Below are 20538 nucleotides of genomic sequence, written 5' to 3' on the forward strand. Positions count from 1 at the left end.
GCACTGATGACCAAATTCACACACGTGTGGGGATGACAACTGGCAATGATGAGATGTCCCGACGGCGGAGCTTGTGAGACGTGAAAAAAGCGGCCCCCAGAATCAACAACACCCAACGCTGCACGACATGGCATGTGCTCGGTGACAGAACAGCAAAAACTGTCTTCCTAACTATAGCAAGAAAGGAGTCAAGCAAGCGTAATCTTTAACAGCTAATGAGCTAACATAATACTAATCATACAAGCAACCCAGAAACCCCCAGCATGGCAATACTTAAGAGAATGTACCGACTGCTACATACATTTCACTCTCTTCCTGTTCCTAGTTAGGAAGAGAGAGAACTATTTATACCAGCAGAGAAAAGCCTGGTAAGTTCAGCACTGCTGCGGTCTCTTAGGGAAAGAAAACACTCGTTTCAGAACAAGAACTGAGAGAGGCTGGAGGAGCTTGGGAACCTCTTCTCTAGAACACCTCCTTGAATTGACAACTGCCTGACTTTAGCTTGGAGACAGGGAGATGAGTCAAACAACTTTAAAAAACCATGACTCAGTGTTTAATTACTTGGTTTAAATTTCTGACATTCCAAAGATGATGCCAAATTAATCTGCTGACAGCTTCACTTAGTGGAATAACTACCCAGCTTATAAAGACCCCAAAGGATTCAAGAAGGTCGACACATGTGGTATATGTGACTCGGCCGTAAAGAGACCAAACAAAGCAAGTCGCATGTGAGCTATTTGGGAAAGACAAATAACTTTAGCTTCTTGTAGAGAAAAACCGTTTTGGCCATTTCTACAAGAAAAGACAGGGCACCAATAAAAAAGAAGGTGTAAAATTCAGGGCTGGGGCGAGAGGATCAAAGGCGGGAGCCCGCAGACTCCAATATTAGCCCCGGGAGTTGTTGACACTGTTGACACTGTTGCTAAGGAAAACCTGGGGCTTTCGGAATGAAGGCAGCCACCACGCCCTGCGACAGCTGCTGCCTGCCCTGACACCCTGTCGCCTTCTGCCAGTTGCATGCCATGTGCCCTCTCCACCCTGTCGTCCGCCAGCCCAGTCAACCCCTTCACAATCGGAGGACGCTGGTGGTTTCTACCGTCCTCAGGAGCAACCCCAAAATGGGATGCAGTGATCAGAGTGCCATGAAGGCAGAGGCTGCCGTGCTCCAGGCACTGATGGAGACGGACTGGCCCCTGGACCAAAACTTTTTAATCCAAAAGAAGAAATGGTTAGTGAGTTCAATGCGAAGGAAAAAGAGGCCTGAGTTATGGTCTCCACTGTGCCTGACTCAAGGTGTGATATCAGGCAAATCACTCCATGCTCTTAGGGCCTCGGCATTTCCATCTGCAAAACAGGGGCATAACGCCTCTTCCTTTCCATCAGGTAAAAGGAACACACTGGTCACAGGGGAGCTTTTCAGAAAAAAAAAAAAAACAAAGAAAAAGAAACAAAATTTTAAAAAGGAACTTTGTAAATCCAAGATTGTGCCCTTCTCAAAAGTAATGAACTTTCAGAGGTCCTGCCCTGAGCTTACGTAACAAAATCACACATTAGCTAGAATCCTGCATAAATTATCCTGACTCGCTTGACTCCTGTGTCTACTCTTCAATGACTGTGGCCACCTTCACAGACTTACATCATAATAGAGACTGTTGTCCACAGGATTAATTTTTTTTCAAGCTCATCTGCCCCCCCACCCCCATTACAATGGCGATTCTTCATCACTCTGGAACTTTGGAAAATACAGGAAAAAAATAAAAATAAAATAAAAATTACCCATCATCCCTCAGAAAAGTCTAGCGTTCACCTTTCCGTGTTGATCACTTTTCCGTGTTGATCACGGTTTGGTACCATAATGACCACTGTATCCAGCCCTGCCTCCTGATGCGTCTGTAATCATATGTGTAGTTCACAGGCTGAGTGAAGGGCCCCCCACTCCCGGAGAGCCGCATCCCACCCCCGGACAGTGCTACACGCGCCCACTCCCCCCTCTTCGAACAAACCCGGCTCAGAAAAGGAAAGTCAGGTGCGCCGGTTCCATGGGAAGACCCACACCCCAATGCACGAGCTCTAGTTACCCCGCAAACAGGAATTCTTTCTGAGATGACTTTTCTGCTGGTCAGGGCTTGCTATGGCCAGTTTCAAGACCCATTTGCCTGACGCTAATTGTTTCCAACGGGACCTGTCAACACAGGCTCCAGGCCTCCATTTCCCAGCAAGAGCCAAAATGCTTCCACAAGGAGCTGGTTACAGAGCAAGCTGCGGCTTCACGAGAAGAATTAGTACCCAGCATGCTCTTTCAGAAGGGAAATTTAGCTGTTTTCAAAACATGTGCTTGTTTTCTTTCAGCGTGTGTTTGTCTGAAGGAGAAACTGAATTAAACGGCTTTAATTCTGTAAAGGCTTAAATGACGTTTTATTCGATCAAGCCATTCCCCGGCTGAAAGCACTCCAGTCCACAGCTCTGAGAGCGGAAGTTCAAGTTTCTCAGCACAGCACAGACAGAAACTACACCATGTGGTTCCTGCCCACCTCTCTCTAGCGCCACAATTTCCAAAGTATTCCCAATGGAGTACCAGTCAGGTTTCTGTGAAAAAACAAAACTAATCGATGGACACAGAAATTTGGCAACTGTGCAAATTCTAACCAGCCCCACGCCCTGGAGAGGAGCGATCCCCAGGTTTTGGAGCAACCTGTGTTTACCTGTGTTTAAGCCGTCGTTTCACAAATCCGCTGGGCCACAGAACACTTTTTTTCTGCATCTAAATCTACTTCACACAAGACACCTGCGGAAACGCTGCACTGGCCTTGCCCTCCTCCCAGTGCCAGGCACAGTGAACTTGTCCCCGAATTTCTCAGGTCCCTCTAAAATACCACCCTCCTGTTACGACCAACCTCTCAAAACTCAAGCCCAGGCACCTCCTCTGCAGCCCCTTCCCTGCCCCTCTACTCCAGACCCGCTCTGTTCCCACATCGGACACTGTGCTGCAGCTTCTGAGCTGCCTTCCACACGGACACGCTCTAGCTTTTCCCTGACCTTGGATCTGTAACGCCCCTGCACCGGGCACACGGCAGCCTCTCCCTAGACGGCTGTTAGACGCCTTACACACGCAGGTTCCCGTAGCAGCTCTCTACCAGATACCTCAGTGCGTCTGCAACATCTTCTGTCTCAACAGCTACTCCTGATGCACTTACCTCACTGCTCCTCTAGATGCTCGCTCTAGCTTTAGTACAGCTGGTCACTTCTAACTATTGTTACTGTGAAATCAAGTTCATATCTTATGGCAAGACAAGAACAATTCAAACATAAGCACATCTGCTCTGCCCTCTGGCCCCACTCTCCCCCTTACTGTGCAGGGCGTATCTGCATTTTACATCGACCAAACCTCCGTCGGCAGGAACACCTGCTCAGCCACGAAGAGCAGTGTTCTCCCAGCACCAACGAGACAGCGCCTTAGAGATAACCTTCCTTCTTGATGGGGCCACGATGACGCTCAGACGTGGCTTGTGTCACCTGTCAATAAGATGTCATTTCGCGTACAGCCTTGTGTCTCAAGAACTTATGCTACTGTGCCGTGACCTCTAACGGGAGGAATGGTTCTTGGAGCTCGCTGAGATGTTCTTCCGGGTTATAACCCTCAAATCTGGCTCAAATAAAATGCTCCGCTTCTTTCTGAGATCAACTGACTAATCTTTGTCGACATCACCGACTGAAGTCACGGTCTGAGGTTGCTGTCTGCCGCTCGTCTGCATCCTGAGCATCTAGACCCTGCCCGGGAGCTCTCCCTCATGGTGCCTCTCCCTCTCCAGTGTTCACAGTGTTCTGTGAGTTTGTCTCTGGTGGGGACTGCTGTACAGAAATCCGTTGGGCCCCAGGTTGAAGATGTGTTTATCTTCAAGGTATCTTTGAATTTGTTTGTGCCATGATGGCCCCCAAATTTTAAGAGTACAGACCTACTTCCTATGTTAAATTCTTGGCTTGGGATTTCCAAACTATATGGGTAGTAAAAATATCCCACAAAAGATTTTTCTGACAACAAAGACTACTGTATAACACAGGAAACTGTATTCAATATCTTGTAATAACCTATAATGGAGAAGAATCTCAGAAAGAATATATAAACATATTCTTTAAAAAATATAGGGCTTCCCTGGTGGCGCAGTGGTTGGGGGTCCGCCTGCCGATGCAGGGGACGCGGGTTCGTGCCCCGGTACGGGAAGATCCCACATGCTGCGGAGCGGCTGGGCCCGTGAGCCGTGGCTGCTGAGCCTGCGCGTCCGGAGCCTGTGCTCCACAACGGGAGAGGCCACAGCAGTGAGAGGCCCGCGTACCGCAAAAAAAAAAAAAAAAAACAAAATATATATATATATACAGTCTTTTTTTTTTTAGGTAAGAAGTGGATTGATTGACTGATTGATTAATTTTGGGGTTGTGTTCGGTTTTTGTTGCTGCGCACGGGCTTTCTCTAGTTGCGGCGCGCGGGCTTCTCATTGTGGTGGCTTCTCTTGTTGCGGAGCACGGGCTCTAGGCACGTGGGCTTCAGTAGCTTTGGCATGCAGGTTCAGTAGCTGTGGCTCACAGGTTCTAGAGCGCAGGCTCAGTCGTTGTGGCGCATGGGCTCAGCTGCTCCGTGGCATGTGGGATCTTCCCGGACCAGGGCTCAAACCCGTGTCCCCTGCATTGGGAGGCGGATTCTTAACCACCGTGCCACCAGGGAGGTCCCTATATATATTCTTAAGAAAAAAACCTGCCTGGACTCTTGACACATCTTTGGACCGTGGGCAAAGAACTGGGCAGCCCTTTGAGAATTCCAGCTCTACTCAGGTTCTTGGTGGTGGATCCAAGCCTAGCCAGGTCCACAGCCACGCATCCTACATCCACCCACGGCGCTAAACCAGAGCCTCCAGGCTCCAGGCCTCACTCCACCCTGGGCCACTCAGACCATTCTGGCTTCTGGGGTCTCTTCATTTTTGTCAGCTGGGAGTTCTCTTTCATTCTTCTGAACTGAGCCACCCTTTCGTCTGTTTATAATAGGAACAGGGCCCTGTGGGCCTGTCTGCCGTGCTGCTGGAACCACCTCCTAAACAAACGTTGAGCACATTCACTCTTTTCCGTCTCCTCCAACGACTACCTCAGTGCCAGCTACTGGTCTTCTTCACGCTCGCTCCTCTGCAGGCGTGTCCTAACTGGTCATCTCACATCCATTCCTGTCCATTCTTCCCCTGTCCACTTCGTATGTACTACTGCAACCAGAGTTTAAAAGGCAGAATTTTTTAAAATGTAAGTCACATCAACTTTTTTTTTTTGTCTCAAATCTTCTACTGACAGATGACCCAGAAATTCTACTCCTAGGTACACACCCAAGAGAAATGAAAACATATGTTCACACAAAAACTTGTACATGAATGTTTATAATAACATTCTTCAAATTGCTGAAAGGTGGAGACAACCCAAATGTCCCCCACCCCATGAATGGCACACAAAATGCAGTATATCCACGTAACGAAACAGTATCCGGCCATGAAAAGAATAAAGTACTGATGCACGCCACAACACAGATGACTCTTGAAAACACGCTGCTGAGGGAAAGGAGCCAGTCACAGAAGACCACATACTGATTCCATTTGGATGAAATCTCCAGGGCACGCAACGTGACAGAAGCAGAAAGTAGAGGAGTGGTTGCTCAGGCCTCGGGGGCAGGGGGAGACGGGGTGGCGACAGCTGAAGGCTACGGGCTTTCTTTTTAAGGTGATGAAAATGCTCTAAAATTGACTGTGGTGATGGCTGCGTTGAACTGGTGAATTACATGCTGTGTGAAGCACGTCTCTGCAAAGCGGTTCAAAAAACTCTTCCGGTGGCTCACCATGGTTCTCGGCACATAAACCCACAACCTCCTCGCTGGGGGTGAGCTGCATCACGGAGCCCTGCCTGCGCCGCGGGCCTCGCCGCAGACGGCTCTGTCCCTCACTCGCTACACTCCAGCCACCATGTCTCCTTCCAGCGTCTCCGAAGGAAGGATCGAGCACCGTCCCCCCCCCTTGGTGTCTCTGCGGTGGCTGTCTGCTCTGCCTGGAACGCCCGCCCCTCCCCCTCCCCTGGCTGTTATTTGCCCTGCAGTTCTCACTCGGGCATCACACCCCGAGGGGGACTTTCTCTGACCCCACCCCCCCACCCCGAGAAGGCGAGTCTACAGTAGGCGGATCTTCTGTAAAGCACCACGCACAGCATCTATCACAAGTGTAATCACCCTCGTTCCTCTTCACTAGCGTATACACTTCGCAGCGGCTCAGACCATTCTCATCAGCTCATGGCTGTGCGGTCTGGGCCTGTCACAGTACTCGGCAACAGCAGGTGCTCAGCCAGTTCTGGAAGGAATAAACGCTGCTACAGATCAACTGGCTGAGTCCAACAGCTCTTTATCTAATGCGCTCCCAGCTATCTGTCTTGTGCTAGCTATTTATTGTATTATCCAATAGTTATTATTTACCTAACGAATATCTATACCTATTTTGTGCCATCCCTAAAGTGCACTCATCTTGATATACCACATTCATATTACAATTCATTACTATCTTGACCTAATTCTTTTATTCTTACATTTGCTGCTCCTTGAGGAAATACATCCTAGTTCTGTAAAACATGTGGCACACGGCTGGCACTCAATAAATATTTGTGGCTCGAGTAAAACTTCTAAAACAAAAACCACAATCTGTAACAGGTTATTGATCACAGGTTATAAAATGCCCAGAAGACAGCCATCGTTTCTCTAGATTTCTCTAAATAATGGTTCATGCAACTAAATATTTAATAATGCAGTTTGATAAAGAACCTGGTTTACGCATCCTTCCAGGGACCATGATCTTAATGATGAATTTAACTCATTTCACTTGTCTCAGCTCAGAAGGAGTTTTTAAAGGGAGTTTTTTCCCCAGCTAATGAAAGATTGCTTTCGCATTTAGTTTCTAGATGAAACTAACAGTATCTAAGTAACGTCTGAGCTATGAAATACATAGACATTAAATACTGAAGATTGATTTATTAAAACTTTCCTGGCTGTAAGCCTATTAAAAGATGACAACTGTTAGCTCTGCAATCTCTTAGCCCAGAAAATGGAATTTCTTCAAGTTGTACGTAAAGAAATGAAAAAAGAAAGGAAGGAAAGGAAGAAAAACACTCTTTTTCAACTTAACATCTTCCTTCTGTTTCTTCGCAAGATGCAAGTCTTAGAGCTATCTTTATAATAAACGAATGTCTAAAAAGTTTAACTCGTACCTTGTAGCTGAAACGACACGCTGCCTTGTTACACATATAGACACTCGGAAATGTACACCTCCTTCCTTTGGATATTCAAAATAAAATGAAGTCAAAGTGAAATCTAAATTTTGGTAAGATTTGACCTCTTTTTCTAGTCTTAAAAAAGGGATAATTATGGCTTCAGTCTTTATGTAGATCTGAAACTCCCAAATGGAATGCATTCTATTTTTACCACTTCTTCTAGTGGAAGAAAATGGCCTGCTCTCCTTGGTCACACCTTCCATTGTCTCAGAAGGTTCTCTTAGCTCCTGCCTTAGATCTCTCTGAGGTCCGCTCACGGCTGCTCCCACCATCCCTCCAAGGAGCCTGCAGAACAGTTGGCCACCATCCCTCTACAGTATCATCATGTGCCATCCACTTCCTTTTCTGGTATTCGTCTCAGATTCATCAAAACTGCACATCCTAGCTCCGTTTCTCTGAGCCTTTTATCATATCACTGCTCTTCTCTGCTGCCAGCAGTCGTCGTGGACCACCAGAGCCAAACCAAAGACACTTCTCTCTGCTCAGCTGCTCCGTCACAAAAGGGGGAAACAGTGCCTGACAGCCATCTCTCTCGTAAGACAAACAGAAAGAAGAAATGCCCACAGATCCATAACAGAAGAAGTACCTACGTTAAATAATCAGAAAGAATTAAGATCTCCACCAAAAATCTCCCAGAGGCAAAAGAGAAAACCCACGCTGTAACATGAAGACTCGTTTTCACAGAAGTATGTGCGGCTGGGGAAAACACTTCACGCCCACCCCGCTACCTACTACCTCAAAGCAGAACCCCACAAGTGACATCAGTCGTAACACACCTCCTCCTCTCCCTGGCTTCCACAGAGGAGTCCGTTCCAGGAGTGGAGAGCAGAGCGGCAGCTGTAACCCCATTGGCAGTGCTAGGTGGGGGGCGATTCGTGATCACACAGAGCGGGGTGCCGCAAGAGACACCGTCTACTGTTCTCTCCGCTGCGGAGTCAGCCTGGGATTTGTAAGGAGGCCTGAAATCAAAAGGACACAAGCAGAAAGAGAACGGTCAGGCACGCACACAACGCAGTGGTAGAGACAGAGCTTCGAGGTGGGTTTACCCAGAGAATCTTCTCGCTCAGAATTTGTCTGGGGTTGGTCTGCTTTCTTAATTCTGAGCTCTTAAATCTTAGAACAGTGATTACGCTTTCCGTCTGATATCTTCTGCCCAAGCAGTTACGTTTTACGGAAAATATTTTTTACTTGAGATTAGAAAAAAATTGTTTTTTGATTAGCTATGGCACAAGGCAAGATAGTGACACATGCGAGAGAGCTCTGAATGAGTCCTGAGCACCATCTGGTCTCCACACACACACAACAGACACTGAAGTCACTTACGATCACGTCACTGCCCTTCAGTCCCGGGCAGTGAGTGCCTGTGGTGGCCTCACAGCGGACGGCCGTCCTCCTGGATCACCCAGATACACTCGACAGACACTCCGCAACCTCACCTAGCTTAGCAACTGCTCTCTTTCCACGGAACCAAATGCCTGATTGTCCGTATTCGTAACTGCAGACAGGAGAGACTGAAACCAAAACTAACAGGATTCTACACGCAACCTTAACTACAGACTTTCCAACAGCAAGCTGTACAATTACATTCATTTACATGAAAACAAGACCTTTGTTTCTTAACAAAGAGTTGAGATCAACCATTGGCTTTCCACCCAAAAAGCTATCATTTGTGATGTCACAGCTTGTTGCTGGGGTAACAGAGATCCAAAATTGATACTCACAAAGATGGAGAAAGAAATGAAAATAATGAATGCTAAAAATCTGGTTTTTTCACCTACTTAGAATTACCAGAATGCTTATAAGGAGCTATAAGCTCATTTTCAAATAATCACATTATTATAATAAGCTTGAAAGAATTAATCAGATCATAAAAACCTAAATATGGTACCTAGATGCCAGTATAAAATTAGAACAGTTTTGAAGTGGTATCTAAAAAATACAAGCCACTTCTCCAGAAGCAATTAATAGCTCAGAAAAAAGGTGAAATTTCACATTCATTTTTTTATTTAAAAAATGAAGGCAAATAATTCCTCAGACTTACAAGATGTATGAGCCTATAGGAAGCACTAATAAAATCAGCCAGGAACAAAGCTATAAAATCATTACACTTACCGAAACCTTACATGGAATTCCTTTTAGCTTAATAACATGCTTCGGTCTCTGCAATTTCTTATGCTGGAGAAATGCCAAGGATTTTATTTGTCAAATTACAGAATAGGATTCTTACTATTATTTTGAAGTATATAATTTTACAAGGAGGTTGTTAGGATCCGAACAGAAGAAGCTCCAGAGCAGGGATCGGAGGCTCTGAGTGTAACCTCTCCGATCTCTTCCCTGTAAAATGGGGATAATGCTGCCTTGAACTGCAGGGATCTTGTGATGGTTAAATCAAATGTCTGTGGAACACTCAGTATAGTGCCCACAATAACAGATAAACTCAGTGGAAAGAAAATAGTGAAAAAGCAAAGAGCCCCCAAACGCACAAATCCAGGCTCCAATCCTGCCGTGGTTGTTCCTTCCTGGCCGAGTGACCTCGGGCAGATCATCATATTTTTGGTCTCAGCTTCCTCATCCATAAAATGAGGATAATGTCCCATACACTGGAGGGCTCTTTAGGACCACATGTAACACAGCCAGCTGCCTCACCCATGTTCATGTCCCTTTCCCTCCTTACTAACAGGACCCTATTATTCAAGGCATCAATGTGCCTAGCTAAAAATCCACACTTTTCGAAGTCTCCCTGGTCGCTAGAGGTGGCCAGGGAGACACGAGCAGAAGATCAGTGCGTCTGGGGAAATCCTCAGTTCAGAGGCATTCCCTCTTCGCATACTTCCCCCTTTCCTCCTCCTCCCTGCCTAGAATACAGCCATGATGGCTAGAGCGCTAGCAGCTATTTTGGACCATTAGGCAACCCATGGAAATGGAAGCCACAATCTAAACACTGTGAAGCGGAAAGACAGAAGGAACACAGACCCTTTGGTGGCTCTGGAGCTATGTGCCAGCACTGCCTATTTCTGGACTGTCTTAACTGAGAGAAAAAAAATAAACCTTTAAAATAAACCTAGTCAGTATCATTTGGATACACTGTTATGTGTGAGTAAAGCAAGTCCTGACGTAATTCTGTACGGTACGAGCCCCATGCCTGGCACACGCTGGGGTTCAACAAAGGGTGGCCATTACCATTCTTTCCCAGGCCTCGCTCTGAATTAATCAGTAGCCTCTCTGTGCTTCAGTGTCTCCATCTGTGGGGCTGACGTTAACCATGCCTGTGCAAATGGATTGTTATGGGGCCTAGTAAATGTATAAATAATCATACAGTATTGTTAGAAGCAGTCCATCATAAGCCACCCCACCTGGCCAAACAAATGAGCCCCACTTTTGTCAGGAGAAGAAACCCAGTGGCCAGTCGGGCACCAGTCAGGCACCACCACCAGCCGTGTCCTTGCTGCAACACTGGCCTCGATGACATTTTTCATTTTTTTTGTGTCAGCTGTAGAAACAAGACCCAGGGGAGGAGCCCCTGTGCTGCACCCAAAGGAAAATATCTCTGACCACATTCACAACCACAGCTGAAGTTCTGCCCCAGGTTCACATGACACTCTGCCCCTGCCACCCCTCAGATGAGCTAGAAACCAAGAAGGTGTCAGCCGGCGACAGAGTGGAGACAAACACACATCTCCTCCTTCCCACAGTGGGTGCCGCAAAACACTCACTGCTGGAAATTCTCAGAAGGGGGCTGTAGGAGGCTTCTGGGACAAGAATTAGCGTCCCTTTCGATTTGGGTTGAATGCCATCTTCCAAAAAGAGTAAACAGAAGAGATTCCTCCTGATACTTCCTGGGAAATTAGTATAAATGACATGTGGGCTGTTTGTAACATGCGATTTAGCACAATAGCTGGGGCCCTTACGTTGTAACCCAGCTGGGAGAGCTACCAGGAGGCAAGGCCTAAGCATGCCCTACGGTTACCTGACGAGCAGCTGCTGCCTGGCCGACACAGGTCAGAGCAAAAGCGTCCTCACTGACTCAGGGACACTCTCCAGGAGTCCGGAGTCTCCTGGCTGGAGCCTCCAGATGTGACTCCAGCGGCCCCCAGCAGCCTTACCTGCGTGGTGCACAGATGCAGCAGTGTCTGCACTGAGTGGAGCGGGGAGCAGGCGGCGGGCTGCCACCTGCCGCCCCAGAGCTGGAGGAACCAATGGTAATGAGTGAGGCAGCAGGAGGTGGGTTGTGATTGGCTGAGAGGTAGGGGCTTGAGGGGCCACTACGTCCACCACAGGACGCACTGCAAAACAGCACACGGTCACTTCCTTCAGGACACGCTGCTCGCCCCCCTCCCAGCACCACCTCCCCACCCAGACTACGTGCTTAAAGGAGGTGGATGGAGAGAGGGCACGACAGCTGGGAAGCGGAGGGGCCCAGCCCAGCTCGAGCAGGGCCCCGGCAGCACGCAGGCCTCTGTCCATCACCCCACAGAGGGAAGGCGCGGGGAGGAGGAGAGATGAAGAGCAACAGGAAGGAGGGAGCCGAGCGCACGGGTGGAGTGGGGCTGGGGGAGGGGAAGACGGGCGGCAGAGGCAGCGCGCTGGAAAGAAGAACTCCAACACCCCCGACAAAGTCACGCAACCCCAGCTGCTTCCCGGAGACAGAAGCAACACTGCAAAAGCTAAAGTGAGCCCGAGAATCTGCAGAGGGTTTGGAGCAGAGACTCAGGATTAAAGAGTAGAGAAGAGGACAGAGGCCAAAACGCCTTGGGAGGATTTCAAGGTTTAGGTCTAGCAAGTAATACTGTACAGGCAACAGAGGACAGCTTTCCCCTGTCTCAGCTGAAGAAAGGTAGGAACCATCTCAACTGCGGCAAAAAATTATTTGGATTAGAATTTTTTAAAAAACTTCTTGACTATAATAGTAATGAAACACTTGAGGCGGGGGTGACCCAAAAAAGCCAGGAAGACTTCTTCGACAAAAGATGCATTTTACTGGGCTGTTATAAAAGGAATTTCTGCCTGAAAAATAAGGAGACTGAAAATGGAAAGTTTCTGAGGTTTGGCATAGTCCAAGAAGGACAAATGTCTATCCACACTTTCTGTTTGAAACAGTGATTGTATATGATTCTTTCCTTGTGAAAGATCATAAAATAAGATTTGTAAAATAAAAAAGTGCTTTAGGATTACAGAAGAAAAGCTTTGGAAGTCCAAGGTATAGAGCAAGCTGTAGATATTTTCTCAAACGTGCTCACATAATTAAGCACGCTTCCCACCCTAAAGAGAAGTGTCCCCTCTCCTCTGTTCACCATGATTTTGCCAAAAGACATCTATGAAACCAAACACTACTCACTCCATCCATCTGCTGATGACTTGGATCCAGAAAGCCACCAACCCTACCACAAAATAACACCAGGCCTGAACATTAAAGATGAAGATGAAGATGCCACCTTCATCTTTCCTAAGTTCTAGAACATTCTTTTCTTAGAGAAGTTTTCTTGGTCCTGGTTTCAGCTTGGATCCAGCTACAAGAAGTAATAAGTTATCTATTCAGACTAAGGCCTCACCCTCGAAGACAAACAGGCAACAGCCTCATTAAAGCCCAAAACACTGAGGCTGTAGGACGAAGCTTCAGTGGCATCAATGAATTGTACTTGCTCCCTTTCAAAGTTGAGCCCTCTCTTACAGGACATATCTGCAGAACTGAAGGGCGTTAAAAGGTGACAGTGGCTGTTTGATTTATGGCACAGTCTCCACATTCCGACATTAACTGGTTGACGAGATTATTCCTATCAAGTGAAAATAGGTTTTGATCCCAAACACACAGTCTGTGGCCAAAGTCTGTGCCTAGGGTAGCCAAGAATCACCTAAAAACCTACTGTTGAAAGCTGTGGCATGATGAGGCAGTTGGAGGGGTTTGGTTGAGAGAGTACAAGTGAAGAAAGAATTCAGAGGAAGCAATGAGAATCAGATTCCTCCGCATCAGCAGCGAAGTTCAAATGGAAATATTAATTGTGTCTTATAGCTTAATGGCTCTGGCAAAGGTGCCTTGCTTGCTGGCTGGTACATGGCAAAGAAGATAACTGCAGAAAGGGGTATACAGATGAGAAAAGGGGAAGGAAACCCAGGTACCTTCTCTGCACCAGACTTGCGAGTTTCATATCTTGATGGATCTGAGGGCCATTAAAGTCATAAAAAAAAAAAAAAAACTCAAGTCCCTAAATTAACAGGCTTCAATATGAAATTTTTTTTAATGCAATTAACATCTGTCCCCATCCTGCCCCCGCTACACCCTACAGGCCCCTCCCTGCCTCCCCCCAAAGCGTGACTTGAGCTGAGGAAGGAGAGCTGGCTACTGGGCAAGGGCGACTTAAATTCAGTCCTGCTCAGAGTCTACCCGAGGTCATATCTGGCTGAAGATTTTACAGGACTGAAAGGACGGAGTATATATTCAGATCTGTCTGTGGGGAGAACTTGGAATTAGCTTACTCTGATTCAGTTAGGGAAAGAAATTAACTTTCATTTAAAATTACTTAAGATGTCACTCCCAAGAAATCTAAGAGCAATTCAGTTCTTGATTCGTTTCTGTGGTGCTAACTGGGTATAAAAAAGGCATGCAATTTACTGCCCATCTGCCCACGGTCAGAGTGAAGGAAACCACCTCCCAGCCTTGGAGCCTGGTACCTTTTCAGGTAGGTTGTCACGTAGGTGGAAGGGGCGGCTGTCTGCAGAGATTCACTCCCCTCCGCTCCGTCCCTCCGCAGCTGGCGGGCGGGGGGGCCACTCCGCACCAGGTGAGCAGCCGACTCTCTGTGGATGCAGGACGGACACAAAACAAAACACTGGCCCCGCCCTCTGTCCAGGGCATGGCATAAACTGGGAGGGGGGCCGGGCAGGCGGAGCGCATGTGGCTGCAGAGACAGCAACGGGGCCCTTTTCAAGAGATAGGTGTTCATACACCTGTCTCCCCGCACAGATGGGGGACTGGTTAAGGCTTCGTGTCTGCCTCCTTTTAGGAACTTCAAAGCCAACCCATCTCAGTAGGTACCAACTGCTTGTGGTGCGGATCTGGAGCCCTTTCGTGAGGAGGGGCCACTTCGTTCCTCAGTTAGAAAGCCTGGCAGGTCAGCCCGGTGTGGGCCACTCAAAGCAAGCAGAGGCGGGACGGGGGAGGCAGAGAGGACGTGCGCGCAAGTGAAGGAGCCTCCTCAGCTTCCTACACGGGCGACGCCCAGGAGCGGCCCTGGCACCTCTTCCTAACCACAGCTGGTAACCCGGGGAGGTCCCCCAGGGCAGTTCTTCCGAAGCTTTAACGCGCCTTTCAACCACCGAGGGGACTTTGTGCAAGCGCCCATCTACTTCAGCAGGTCTGGGCGGGACTGAGACTCTGCACTGCTAACGGCTTCCAGTGGCCCCGGTGCTGCTGGCTGGAGGACCGCACCTTGAGAAGCAAGGCTCTAGCCCAGGCTCTGCTCTGAGATGCAGCGATACCTCAACATTCCCATATTCATTTTAACTGATGAGGAAGACTTTACTTACAAATTAGAAGTTGATCAATTCAATTAAATAACCACATTTTTAGTGTTCCCCAGGGGACAGGCCCTGTCCTGGCACGAGGAGCGCCTGAGCCTCCGGTGGACACAGACCCCACGTGCACAGAGCCAGCTGTGGACTAAAGCGAACCCACACGGGAGGGTCGAGCTGACGGCCCAGCACCGGCAAGGCGCGGGCGGAGGGCTAGGGCTCCGGGATGGGAGGGCGGCCGTGGGGCCCCGGTGCGGAGTACCTGTTCTCCTTCTCCTCCAGGTCGCTGGCGGCGCTCAGCCTCCGCGGCCCCAGTGCGCTGAAAGAGCTTCTGCTTTCTCGCTCCTGTAAAATCAAAACAAGGAACGCACAGGGAAGGCAGAGTTCTGACACAGAGGAAAACATTTTGGGTAAAAAAGCAGAACTTAATATACCCATATAATCTTACTTCCAGATTCAATACCAATTCCAGTTTGAGTGGTATTAAAAAAGGTTAGCATTCAAAGGCTCATTCCCAACTCTCCTCCATTAAAAACCAACATGTAGGGAAATAGTTATCATGGGAAAAGCCAGGGCCATCAAACAGGAAAGAGCAGCACCTATCACACCAAGCAGCAGCCCTACAGAGACAGGGAGCTTCTGAAGAGCCACAGACAGCAACTGCACTCTCGAGTTCTTCTCCTCAAAATGCAGCCTCGGGTACAAATGGGCCCCAGAGCTAATGCAGCCCACACACCTCGGGCCCGAGTGTCTCCGGAAACCCAGGACCGAGCGAGGGGTCTGTGGTTGAAGGAGACCCAGCCCCAGAGAGGTGCACCGAGCGAGCCCTGTGAACTCTGGAACCAGAGTGAAGACACAGAAACGTGCTCCTTCTGGACGAACAGCAGATGAGAAGTAGCCGGATCATACATCAATTAATGAACAAATGAGACACTAAGATTTGTTTCTCTAAGTGCTACTCTGCCTGAGCCTCATTAGGATTGAAAGCCCAACCAAGGAACTCTGCTTCTAAACATAAAAAGAATAAATACTGTTACTGGTTCAGAGGAACCTTTTAGGCCGTATCCAAATCTTCATGCTTCTGACCCACTTTTTTGCCCCAGGTAAGGAGGGTAAGGAAGAATGAACAGAAGGTATATGCCAAAAGGAAAAGGGGTCTCTTTCTTTCTTGGCCAAGCAAGTAATAGCAAGCAAAGAGCTACATGATTAATCAACATGCCTGTCTCCTTTTAAAGACTCTGTACTTCCAGCATCAAATTAGGGACTAGAAAATGTTTTCCTTTGTTCCCGAGGTTGCACTGTCACAGAGGGAAACTGCACCTTTTCTCTGGTGTCCAGCACAGTGGAGATGCGGGGGCTGGAGGCCGAGCGGTGGATGGACGCGCCCCGGTCCCGCAGGGCCTCCCTGGACCTGGCCGCCTCGCCCAGCACGTTCTGGCTGCCGGTCTTCCTGAGGCCCAGCCTCCACGAAGACGGAGACTCATCTCTGGGCTCTTCCGGCTTGTTGAAAAGGCCGGAGAACTACGAGGGACGAAGCAAAGGAAAGGAAGGTCCTTTTGGGTCTTTCCGTCCCCAGCTGAGCTCCGTGGGGCGATGTGGGGCGGAGCAGGGAGAAGCATGCGGCAGGCCAGGCCCGCGCAGGGCTCCCTTTCTCCTGGGCCAGAGACAGCCTAAGAAGCTCCCACCTGGCAGAGCTGCTCGAGGAGTACGACAGCAGGCTGAGTGCTGACCCAGGCCTGGTGACACGCCCCCTCCTGTCCGCTGTGTGCCTGGGGACAGGACACCTCACCTCTCCAGGCCTCAACGTGCCCATCTTCAACCCTGGCAAAGAGCTTACCCCTCTTATAACATGTGGACACTGGGAAACACAGGGCGGGCCAAGGTGTCACTATGTTTCAAGGTCCTGTGATGAGACTGCGGCAAGCTGATGGAAGGTAACATGCACACAGATGCTAAAGGCCACTCCACTCAAATTCTAACTGCTTATTTCAAGACAATGGTTTATTTGACCGAGGGCAGCAGTTCTAAGCATTTCAGATTTCAGCGAGCAGCAAAATTAAAAAAGAAAAAAAAAATGGTACAAGTCACAGAGTTGCCAGTTTTTAAATTTTGCCAGAACAGCTTTCAGAAATGGATTACCATTTCCGGTACCATCATTTCATTAAAAAAAAGAGAGAGAGAGAAGTAATTTTAACATTAGAAAAGAAGGCTTCATGGAAAGCTTCCATTGTCCTTAACCATCTCATCCTGCTATAAACCACAGAAAACATCACAGACTAGTGTCAGCCTGAAGACCAGGCTGGGGCACATCTGGTCTACAGACCAGCAGCCGTGGGCCTCTTCCTGGGCCGTGGGGGGCTCTGCTAGATGCGTCGGTCTTTCTGCAGAACCAGGCCACCTCTACCGCCTGGCATAGTGAAAACGCAACAGAAATGTAAAACCATGCTTAGCTTTTTCTTTTACCCGACCGTCTGAATGGACAGATTTACGTACTCCTTCCAGCGTCAGAGAATCGATCCCGTCAGCTCTTTCTAAGCCACCTGGTTCTGAGGGGAGAAATGTTTCCCAGCATTCTTTTAGCAAAGTAGAATAAGTATGGGTGTGCGTTTGTATCTTTTTTAATTTAGGACTTTTCCTCTTAAAAAAGCAGGCGATTTAGTCACGCGCAGAAGCAGGGGGAGTGCGCAGGACTGAGAGACTGGACGCTCCCGGGAGCCAGCGCGCAGCTGAGCCTCTGCTGCCTTGTCTCCACAAGGACACCAGAATGCCACCTGCACGTTCACGAGGCTCTGGGAAGATCAGTAAGTTAGCATCTGCAGAAGTACAGAGCTGTCCAAGAGCTGCACTCCAAAGAGCTCGGGCCCGTTCTCCTCAACATCAATCCCACACGCTGCGGAGCCGCGGCATCACCGGCGAGGAGCCGGCAGCTTCTGAGCGGCCTGAGGAGGCTGCCGGAGGCACTCACGTATTTCAACAAGTGCTTTCAACCTCTGCTCTCCATTCATCATCGACTATAAGGACTTAACTCAGGAAAGTAAAATGGAACACGAGAAGTAAAAAAAGAAGAGCAGTCATCAGAACAATCGAGGCTGGATGCTGGCTATCTTCCCAGCCCAACTGAGCTTCACATACGCTCACCTCAACTTCAGATACGAAGAAAACAGGCAACTGACAACACTTCCTTGGTCCCAGGTTACTAGGGCCTGTGTCATCTAAACACACTGTAGCCAAATTTGTTTGGTGATGGCTTTATACTTTTTTAAAATATACTGTGGGCAAAGTCATGGACACAAACATCGTGTCCACTCCTCCAAATCCACGTACTGAAGCCCTAACCCCCAGTGTGATTATACTTGGAGACCAGGTGGTTGTCTGAGAGCCAGGAAGAGCGCCCTCACCATGAACTGAACCTGCCAGCACCTTGATCTTGGAGTTCCAGCCTCCAGACCGTGAGACATAAGTTTCTATTTAAAGCCACCCTGTTTGTGGTATTTTGTTATGGCAGCTGAGTTGACTAAGGCAGGAATATAAAGATGTGGTACATATATACAACAGAGTATTACTCAGCCATAAAAAAGAGTGAAATCATGCCATTTGCAGCAACATGGATGGACCTAGAGATTATCATACTAAGTGAAGTGAGTCAGACAGAGAAAGACAAATACCACATGATATCACTCATATGTGGAATCTAAAAAAAAGGATACAAATGAGCTTATTTATGAAACAGAAATAGACTCACAGACATAGAAAACAAACTTATGGTTACCAAAGGGGAAAGGAGGGGGGGATAAATTAGGAGTTTGGGATTAACAGATACACACCACTATATACAAAATAGATAAACAACATGGACCTACTGTACCGTACAGCATAGGGAACTCTACTAAGTACTTTGTAATAACCTATAAAGGAAAAAAAATGTGAAAAAAAAAAGATATATATGTATGTATAACCAAATCACTTTGCTGTATACCTGAAACTAACCCAACATCGTAAATCAACTATACTCAATTTAAAGAAAAAAAAAAAGCATGAATGTACCTTTAGGGCCTTTCTAACTGTACGTTACCGCAATAGTGGGAACTATCCAAACGAATTCCAAACTACTCACTCTCCTGGCTGAAGAGGTGGAGGAGGTGATCTGCGCTGGTGCTGGTGTCTGCTCGGCGGCACTACTCTTGCTTTCGGAGTTGGAACGGTTGACGACGGCTCCCGGCTTTTTATCTGTTATTTAAGACAGGAGAAGCAACCAGTACAAGTATGAAAAGCTTATCCGTGTGTATGTGCACTTTTCAGCTAACAGAAAGGGTTTACCCATTATCAAAACAGATCATTAGGGCCATGTAATGCTGGGATTCAAACTACTATGAAACCTCTGGCAACCACTGTCTCTTATAAGAAAACAGACTCAAGTGGAACTCCTGTCTTGACAGGTGCCAATTCTAATCCCCACATGTATAGCTGACACTATATGTCACATATAAAATTCATCAGTAAGTACATAGTAAGAATCTACTCTGTTTGGAGGGTTGGGCAGGAAAAGCCCGAGAAGGTATAAGATAGACCTTGCTTTCTAGGCAGTTACAAAAAGAAGAGACGTAAGACGTAAAATAATCATGGTAACAACACAAGGTCAAAGACGTCCGGTGCTGAACTGGTTGATTTAAATCAGCAAGTGCTCCGGGGGTTCAGAGAAGAGGCAGATCGTCTGAGGGAGGGAACGTAGGGAAGATGCCGTGGGGGAAGCCGGAGGGCACAGAGCAGCAGGAGGAAGGGCTGGGAAGTCACAACACCCACGTCCGCTGGTCAGGAAAGAGGCAGCCACCAAGTGACAAGGGCTCTTGGGGTCACAACAGGAAATAAAGCCAGAGGGTCATGTAGGACACTGTGGTGACATAAGCGGGAGGGGTCCCTCACGGGGCGCTGATAAAAGTCCCGTCTGCCTGCGTCCAGAGGCTGCTGGGCCTCTGGTCCCTGGACTCCAGAAACACAGCCCCAGGGTATCCCACTCATGAACTACGGGACAGTTTTAAGCCACATCCTAGATGTGGGACACTGGGCAAGTTACTTAGCATATTTGAACTTCGATTTTCTCACTGATAAATCAGGGACTCAAATTCTTGTCTTGTGAGTTGCTGTACAGATTAGAGATAAAATGTTTTTAAGTTGCATAACTCAATATTAAGTCCCTAGAAAACAGTTTATTATTATGAACGTCACTGTCTTTGTGGCTACTGTGAATACTCAAGGCAGTCTTTGAATACAGTCGGAACGTCTCTACCCCCAGGAAATGGACCTCACTGCCAAACCTCACTGACACTGTCATAGGCTGACTCCTGGTGAGTCCACACCCTTTGTAGTACCCCTCATACTGACTCCGGGCTTGGCCCTGTGACTTCCTGTGGCCCCTGGGACATCAGCAAACGGGACACAGCAGAGGCCTGGAGAGTGCGTGTGCGCGGAGCTCGCCCCCTCTGATGATGGCTGGAATTCAGCTGCCGTGTGAAGCAGGGGCTGGCCTGCCTGATGACAAGAGACACACGGCCCATTTGCCCCAGACGTCCCGGCAAGCCACCAGGAAGGGAGAAGGCCACCCCTCAGCCACGCACCAACTCGCCACACTCGTGAGTGTGCCGGCACCGCGACACGGACAACAGAGAAGCCGCCCCGGCAGGGCCCTTCCCAAACTACCAA

At 48.2% G+C, this 20538-nt stretch overlaps 1 protein-coding gene across 10 annotated transcripts in view; it reads right to left on the reverse strand.

The window, feature by feature from the left end:
* The window catches only part of PPP1R12B (protein phosphatase 1 regulatory subunit 12B), a 194315-nt gene that overhangs the window by 104293 nt on the left and 69484 nt on the right, over positions 1–20538 (reverse strand). For 7 of the 10 annotated variants that reach the window (XM_060300378.1, XM_060299520.1, XM_030844405.2 and 4 more), the window contains 5 exons: positions 18956–19068; positions 16162–16362; positions 15104–15186; positions 14002–14127; positions 8112–8294 (listed from right to left, as the gene is read on the reverse strand). In XM_060300378.1, the coding sequence (XP_060156361.1) occupies positions 8112–8294; positions 14002–14127; positions 15104–15186; positions 16162–16362; positions 18956–19068 (706 nt within the window). Of the gene's footprint in view, positions 1–8111; positions 8295–13449; positions 13491–14001; positions 14128–15103; positions 15187–16161; positions 16363–17567; positions 18747–18955; positions 19069–20538 lie in introns of those variants that run through there. The other 3 variants (XM_070046889.1, XM_070046890.1, XM_060302152.2) reach the window with 3 other exon arrangements.

Source organism: Globicephala melas, chromosome 1 (genome assembly GCF_963455315.2).
Source record: "Globicephala melas chromosome 1, mGloMel1.2, whole genome shotgun sequence".
Lineage (NCBI taxonomy): Eukaryota > Metazoa > Chordata > Mammalia > Artiodactyla > Delphinidae > Globicephala > Globicephala melas.